Genomic DNA, 8,294 nt, shown 5'->3' on the forward strand with positions numbered 1-8,294 from the left:
AGCATATAGTCTCTCCATGTGCTCTCTTTTTCCTTGTTCATGTTTCGTTGTGCACTCTAAACAACCTCTTTTAATGAATGCGATACTCTGCATATTCATAGCAACATAACTGAAGTATGGAACTGTATGGAAAGACTACATTTACAAGTAACCCAAATGGATTTTGCAAGAAGCATAGAAGTTTGATAAAAGCATAATGTTATCGACCAAAAAATCTTGCATTTTAGAGAGCTACTGACTGGTGTGTTTGGAAACATAAACAAGTAGGGCAATCTGTAAGTTTTGAACTATATATAGGTAGCCTTTGGCATTAGAACTGCATTAAACATTTGGAAAATGGATATCTAGTAGCTGGCTATGCTGGTTTCCATATATCCCTCATAAGCAGTTGTTCATAAACAAGTTTCCCAATTTGAAGGAGCATACCCTCTGAATAATCAAATTATTTGTCTTTCCAGAGCCAGTGTTTCACTACTTCATGCTAGTACTACTATCTTCAGTATTTACTCATTATGTAAGCCTCAAGGATTGAGGCCAAAATAATATAAGAAAAGTTTCTTTATTTAATAGAATGTTCATGGTAAACCTTCCTCACCCAAGCACAGTCAGAGCAGTGGAGACATGGTTATAAGAAAATTGCAGCTCTTGCAACAATCAAAAACCGTAAGTTAAACTGAACGAAAAGGTTAATTAAGAATGCCTACAGCAAAGCAGCCCTAGAATTTTCTTGGCAAACAATTGATCTGCTTGACACCTGCGAAAAAAGCAGATTTTTCTTTGGAAAAACAAAAAGGGACCGATTGTGTCCCACCCCAATCACATGTATTTGGGAATTTTGAAATGGTCCTCAATCTTGGCTGTTCTTCTCTCAGTTCATAAAATTACAATATTGCGTGAATCGACAAAGAAGCAGATTTTGAATAGCAAAGAACTAAGCCCAAAATCTTTTTCTTGGAATGAGATCTGAAATGTTGATCTGGTCCATTTTAGCAGCTAAAATAAAGTCATTCAAACTCAGCCCACCTGCATTTACTCAACATTTTCAAACATGGTTTGAAATATTCACTGCTGGGACTTCACCCATATGCCCTACATATCTATGTACCAGGCCTACAACTCAATACAGGCTGTAAAAATAATAGTTAAAGCTCATGTTTTCTTAAAAAGCAACCAAGCTACAAAGGAATGGAATGAATTGGAATCGTAAATGTATTTAATTTATAAGTAGTTGGTATGCATACCTATGGTGTGAGTCCATATCTGAGCTCTGACTGAGTTACCCGCTTCAAAGTGAAGATCTGGATAATGGCTTGCAGCCTCAGCTACAGAAGCAATCCTTTCCATCAGCTCAATCCCAGCTGTAAAATTCTTCACCTTCCACAAGCATTGCAGCCTCAGCCCATCGTCCTCCTCGACAATTCTCCACCCCACCACCTGCCAAACACTACTTCAAACACTTCGAAAAGAAGCACAGATTTGGTGAAGCTTTGGCTTAAGAAACATAGGCAAAAGGTAGCTTTGGTTTACCTTTCTTAGCAGTGCAGTGGCTTCTTCACGGGACATGGGGGGCTGCCCAGAGGAAATTGAGCTGCACGGCTTGTTAGCGAGGGACAAAGCAGCGCCACTGGGGATAAGAATCTTGTGGTCTGTTCCAGGAGCACCCAAAACTTTGTCTCCAAAATTGCTCTCAATCTCCGCCGGGAATGGGTCTCTGGCACCAAAGTCACCTAGAAGATCCCCTCCTGCTGCCCTCATCACCAATTTCAATTTCGCACCCACTTTGTTCTTCTTCCCACTGCTTAATCTTATTAAACTCATGTTCGCCTTCTGTTTGGCTGCTGAATGAATAAGATGGAAGGATGACTTATTATTAGCCCAGCACAAAATTTCAGAGCAAGATAATACTGTAATAGCCATACTATATACTGGCTGATTCACCCAGCTTTGCATGAAACCATGAAGAGGCTGAAACCAGTTTATACCCTTTTGCTCTCCACAGGACTCAAATCAACTCACTATTTTTGTAACACATATATCCAAAATTTCGTTGTCAAACTACCAATTACGACAGTTTGTGTGGCCAGCTTTGAGATAGCACTTAAACTATTTGGAGGATAGATGTCATTTTTCATAATTGGAGATGATTATAAAAGAAGTACTTAGTGCTTTATAATTTAAGCCGCAGCGCCATCGAAAAGGATACACACTGGTGCACAGGGCTACCGCAGGGTCATTGGTTTGGAAAAAAAAAATATTATTGTGAGTTTCATATTATGATGTTGTAATGGAATGTTTAATATTTTTTTAAATCAAAGTAGCATAGATTCATTTTAACTTTGGATTTAGAGGAGGGATGAAATCTCTAGAGATGCAAATTTCTTTTTTGAGGGTAGAATTTGAAGAAAGAATTGCACCTCGAGAGTTTTGATCCCTCTAGGTGCTTGATAGATATGGAGCTAAGATGGATCTATGCTAGTTTCAGTCGTGTGTGGTCAAAGAAAATGTAACAAACATGTGATTAATTTTATTAATAATATGTAAATTCATTTAATATTAATATAATCATTTTAAATATACTAAATATGTCTCAGATTAATCTGGTCATTTTAATTTTAAATTTGCTTAGTTACCTCAGTTTGTTGAAATGATAAATATTGTTAATAACCTTAATGATAAAATAAAAATTTTAAATGTAAAATGACAATATAATAGTGTTGAATGATAGAAAATGTCAATAATAAGAATATAGTCAATTAAAAATAGTCTTCATTGTGATTATTTTCAAACTATTTTTTTCTACTATTCTTGTTATCACCCTTGTTACTTTTGCCATCTTTTCATATTGATTGTCATCTTTTCATATCAATTATATGAACAGAAAACGTCGTAAACCATTTAAATCTTTACCTCAAGCTATTGTAGTAAAAATCATACCTTGTTTCTATTAATAGGTTGAATTACTATAACACAAAAATAAATGTACATTATCAATATTTATTTGTGCTTACACTGAAATCAATACACATTGTTAATCCAATCACATTAAAATTATTGTACCATCATACATCCAATTACATCAAATCAGGAATCAACATCTACACTAAAATCAATGCATCTAATGCAAGCAATCAAATAGGATTAGAAATCAACATTTACACTCAAATCAATGCATCTACTACAAGTAAACAAATAGGATTATAAACCAACATCTACACTGAAATCAATGCATCTAGTGCAAGTAAGAAAATAGGAGTATAAATCAACATCTACACTGGAATCAATTCATTTAGTGCAAGCAATCAAATAAGATTAAAAATCACTATCTACACATAAATCAATGCATCTAGTGCAAGCAATCAAATATTATTAGAAGTCAACATCTACATTGAAATCAATGCATCTAGTGCAAGCAATCAAATATTATTAGAAGTCAACATCTACATTGAAATCAATGCATATAGTGCAAGTAATCAAATGGAATTAGAAATCACCATCTACGCCGAAATCAATGCATTTAGTGCAAGCAATCAAATAGGATTAGAAATCATCTACATTGAAATCAATGCATCTAGTGCAAGCAATCAAATATTATTAGAAATCAACATCTACGCTAAAACCAATGCATCTAGTGTAAATAATCAAATAGGATTAAAAATCACCATCTACACTGAAACTAATGCATCTAGTGCAAGAAATCTTTTTCCCTCTCTCCCCCCTCCATCTATATCTATATCTCCCTCCATCTCTCCTTCTTTGTCTCTCTGTCTCAACCCCCCAAACACACACGTTCTCTCACTCCATACCTATTAATATCTTTGTCCCTCCCTCTCTCTCTCTATCTCTATCTTCTTCCCTCTCTTCACTTTCCATTTATATCTCTATCTCCCTTTGTCTCTTTATATCACCCCCAAAACATACACTCCCTTTCTCCAATCTATCTATATATTCGTCCCTCCCCCTCTCCCCCTCTCTCTCTTTCTTCCCCTTCTCTCCCTCTCCCCTGCTTCTATCTCTCTTCACTCTTGTTGTCCTCTCTCCCTCTCTCTCTCTCCACTTTTCTCTCTCTATTTCTTTCTTCTTACCTCCCTCTCTCTCCCCCTCCAACTCTATCTCTCTTTCCTTCCCTCTCTCCACTCTCTCACATCCTCTCTCTCCCTCTCTCTCTCTCTCTCTATCTCTCTCTCTTCACCCTCCAACTCTGTTACTATATCCCTCCTCTCTTCTCTCTCCTTCTCCCCCCATTCTCTCCATCTCTCCTTTTTCTATTTATCTCACCCCCAAAGATACACACTCTCTCTTCATCTCTCCCATGTCACTCCCTCTCTCTCTCCACTTCTCACTCTATGTATTTCTTTTTTCTCCCTCTCTCCCCCTCCAAGTCCAACTCCCTATCCCTCCCTTTCTCATCCTATCTATCAAATCCGCTCTCTCATACTTCCTCTCTCTCCCTTTCTCTCCTACCTACCTTTCTCTTCCCCCATCACTCTCTCTCTCTCTCCTTCAATCCTCTATCTTCCCCCATCACTCTCCTCCTCTCTCTCAAGTCATGTCTCTCGTTCTTCCTCTCTCTCCCTTTCTCTCCTACCTCACTCTCTCTTCCCCATCACTCTCTCTCTCTCTTCCCCCCAATCCTCTCTCTTCCCCCATATCTCTCTCTCTCTCCGACTATGTTACTATATTTCTCCCTCTCTCCTTCTCTCTCCTTATCTCCCCCCTTCTCTCTATTGTTAAAGTTTCTAAATATAACAGTTAGAAACCCTCCATGTACTTTTTGATTTATTCCTTCCTACTTGTTATGATTAATTAACAAGTTATTTACCATGTAAATACTAAAAATAAACACAAGTACATGCTCAACACATTATAGATCATCAACTGAAGGAAATAGAAACAAACACACAAATGACACCGTTATTTTTAGATTAATGTCTCCGGAAAAACCCAATGCAGGAAAATCGGTGCAGCTATCTGAGAGTTTGATTTATTAAGCAGTTTCAGAATACAATCTAGGTGCCAAATCTGGCTCACCCAACAGAGAAAAATCTCGGTAGTTCCGGATTTTTCCCTCAGTGTCATCTTTTCCAGTTGTTCCAGCAGTTCTGGTTGTTCCCGGCAGTTCCAACTTCTGCCCTTTGCATCAACTTTCCCGACAATTCTAGCTTCTACCCTTTGTGTCAGCTTTCTCGGCTATTCCGGCAATTCCGGCTGTTCCCGGCAGTTCCGGTTTTTGTCCTCTGCGTCAGCTTTCCTGGCTGTTTCGTCAATTCCAATTGTTCCCGACAGTTCTGGCTTCTTCTCTTTGCGTCATCTTTCCCAGTTGTTCCAACAATTCTGACTGTTCCCGGCAATTCCGACTTCTGCCCTCTGCGTTAACTTTTCTGGCTGTTGCGCTGATCCTCCTGACACTATCTCTACCTCTCTGCTTTTGTATTTACTATCGCTCGGCTGCAACTCCTGATCACTCTCTCAACTTTCTCAGCAAACCCAACCCCAGAAAGTCGAAATCTTGATCTCTTGGTGTGTTCTCCAAGTGACCCTCAAGCCTCCTCTTATACTTTTCTCGTTGACAAATCAATTGTCGAGATTAAGTTCCTAATCGATGGCTAAGATTAGATCTAGCTTGATCCATGTCTTTTGGACCATTCTAACACAGTTTTATATTAATTCACATCAATATTTTAATTTCCCTAAGTTTAGAATTAGGGACTCCATTAAGAATATCAATTATTTTAATATCTCCCAAACTGTTTAGAATCTGCCTAAACCCTTTCTGGGTATTGGAAATCTCATGTGCCCTAACCTCTCCACCAAATTTTGTGGCTAGAGCACATCCAATGCTACCCCAAATCAACACTCCCTCTTAGAGAGGATTGTGTTCTAGCAATACTCCTCACTAAGTACTGCCCTGATCATCCGGCATCGGTCCCTGTGCTGATGCTAGGCATGCTACCCAAAATCCTCTGCACTGTTACATCTTGTAATGCTACCCATAGCTCTGCCACTGCCATTGAAGCATTTTTACGACAGCTCCCTCTACATCCGTGTTGTTACCCATTGTTGGAAATTGACAACTAATTAATGTACACTTGGGTAAAATTGTATTAGTTATTGACAAGTTAGTTTTATACCGAAACTACAATTATGTAACTGAGGAAGCTCATATAAAACTAATGAATGCCCAAACTATTGTAATGGAGAATCATTTATTGATTAAATATAAATTCCAATCCCTTGTCCCGTGGATGTTTCCTTGACACTCTGTCAGGGTTTTACCACGTAAATATTGAGTTTTTACTTGTGTGGTTGTATTCAGTTTCATGTTCTTTCTTGTTTAGTGACCTCTTGTAACTACAAATGGTATCAGATCCAAGTTGAGCTGAGTTGGAGGCGAACGCTGGTGAAAGAATTGCTGGTTTGCATCGAGTATAGCAGGAAGGCAACACTTCATCAAGGAAGGCAACACTGCATCGTGGACTTGCTGCGTGTTACGAAGAGGCTGTCCAGAATTGTCGTGGACCTGTTGCGTGTTACGAAGAGGCCAGTCAATGCTCTCTTCTCTCTGCGTGTGCGTGGACCAGAGCTTGAAGAGCTTGGCACCCATTGAATACCTCTACGTGCTGCCAGAGTCGTCAAGGAGGGCACCATTGTGCGTCGAAGACCTCTGCATGTTGTTCGAGGAAGATAGAGTGCCTCTGTGTGCTGGTCGAGGAAGCCAGAGCCCGTGTCTTTGCGTGGACTAGCGAGGAGGCCCATTTTCTATGTGGACTGGCGAGGAGGCTTGTTTTCTGCTTGTTGCCATCCGTCGAGGAAGCCAGAGTTGCTCTCTGCATTGACCACATTGTTGGCCCTATCCAAAACTAGAGCGGAGCGAGGAGCTGTTGCTGGCCCAGAGCCATCGAGCAGAACCGGAGCGAGGAGGCCAATACGTGCTGCTACGTAGCCAACGTGTGTTTTTTGGCTTGTCCAGAGGCAATATTTTGTCGAGGAGGCCTGCGTGTTACCATTGTTGGCCCTGTCCAGAACTGGAGTCTGCATGTAAACCAATTTGCAAGAAGGAAGACGCTGGTGAAAGCTGCGTGAAAACTACCCGTCAAAGAGGACCCTCTACCTGATCATCTTGGAAGGTCGGGTATTTTTTTTTTGCAAAATTTGTTGAATAAATTCAGGGTTTGTTAAAGGGTTTCTTTAAATCGAAGAACAAAGATTTTTCTTTCAGGAAATTGAAATTAAACAAAAGGAATTTTCAAAAAGATGTTGTAGGTTTTCTAAGTCAGTTTGAAAAAAAAAAAATTGGAAAAGAAAAATTCTAATTTTTTTTTTTGGGAATTTGTGAAATTTTTCCAGAAAATTGAAGTAGGAAAAATTAAAAAACTTGGAAAATCCTTTGTTGGAAGAAGACAATCAAAATATTTGTTTTTAAAGAAACCCTAGTTGAAAGACCGAAACCCTAGGAGGAAAGAAATGGCCAAGATGACGAATGCAAAGTTTGAGGTGGAGAAATTCACCAGCCAGAATAACTTTGCTCTTTGGAAACTGAAAGTTAGGGATTTGTTGGTGCAACAAGGGTTGCACAAAGCTTTGGACGGGGCAAATAAGAAACCTGCTAGCATGAAAGATTCAGACTGGGAGGACTTGGATGCCCAAACTCTCAGTACCATCAGGTTATGCTTGGCGAATGAAGTTCTCTTCAACATTGTTGAAGAGAGTACAACTTCATGTTTATGGGAAAAACTGGAAAAACTATATATGACAAAGTCGTTAACCAATAGAACTTATTTGAAAAGACAATTGTACAGTCTTCGAATGAAGGAGGGTTCAAAATTTGCAGAGCATTTAAATGTTTTTAATATACTTATATGCCAATTATCATATATGAAATTTAAAATTCAGGAAGAAGACAAAGTTATAACCTTGTTGTGTTCTTTGCCCGAGTCATGGGACCACTTCGTAACTTCAATCAGTTTGAGCACCGTTGATTCTTTGAAATTTGAATCAGTTGTGGGGGCTCTCTTGTCTGAATAAGTACGAAGGAAATCCAGTACTGAAAAAGCTGCACTGGAAGCCATGATAGCTAAAGGACGGTCAAATATAAGAGGAGAAAAAACAAGGGGGTCTTTGAGATCTAAATCAAAGGGAAAGAAGTGTAAGGCAAAATGTTGGCACTGCAACGAAATTGGACACCTTAAGAAATACTGTTGGAAATGAAAAGAGTCTGATAACCTGAAGTAGGAAGCAAATTAGGTTGATTCATGTAGGACAGACGAAGTTTTATCTGCAGAAGAATTATGTATGAT

The 8,294-nt window shown here is 39.0% G+C and overlaps 1 protein-coding gene across 2 annotated transcripts; it reads right to left on the reverse strand.

Moving 5' to 3' along the window:
- Nucleotides 1–540: 540 nt before the first annotated feature.
- On the reverse strand, nt 541–2,063 carry LOC149256678 (putative pterin-4-alpha-carbinolamine dehydratase, chloroplastic). Of its 2 annotated transcripts, none has more exons than XM_089460819.1 (3): nt 1,528–2,052; nt 1,242–1,434; nt 541–1,023 (listed from the first exon to the last, which is right to left on the reverse strand). In XM_089460819.1, exons 1-3 carry the CDS (start codon nt 1,948–1,950, stop codon nt 932–934), a joined length of 708 nt encoding a protein of 235 aa, XP_089316945.1. In that variant the 5' UTR covers nt 1,951–2,052; the 3' UTR covers nt 541–931. The 2 variants fall into 2 exon arrangements, with proteins under 2 accessions (XP_089316945.1, XP_089316946.1); XM_089460820.1 differs by having other exon boundaries at nt 861–1,089; nt 1,528–2,063.
- Nucleotides 2,064–8,294: the final 6,231 nt, after the last annotated feature.

This window comes from Pinus tabuliformis, chromosome 7 (assembly GCF_031772625.1).
Source record: "Pinus tabuliformis cultivar Carrire ecotype Pingquan chromosome 7, CPIR1, whole genome shotgun sequence".
NCBI classification, from domain to species: domain Eukaryota; kingdom Viridiplantae; phylum Streptophyta; class Pinopsida; order Pinales; family Pinaceae; genus Pinus; species Pinus tabuliformis.

Excerpts from the sequence above, each read along its gene's own strand:
- LOC149256678 (XM_089460819.1), bottom strand. The coding sequence starts at position 1,950 with ATGCAAAGCTGGGTGAATCAGCCAGTATATAGTATGGCTATTACAGTA. Across the intron at positions 1,435-1,527 it reads CCACTGCACTGCTAAGAAAG|GTGGTGGGGTGGAGAATTGT; the intron begins GTAAACCAAAGC and ends AGTGTTTGGCAG. Across the intron at positions 1,024-1,241 it reads GATATGGACTCACACCATAG|GTGGGCTGAGTTTGAATGAC; the intron begins GTATGCATACCA and ends GAGTAAATGCAG.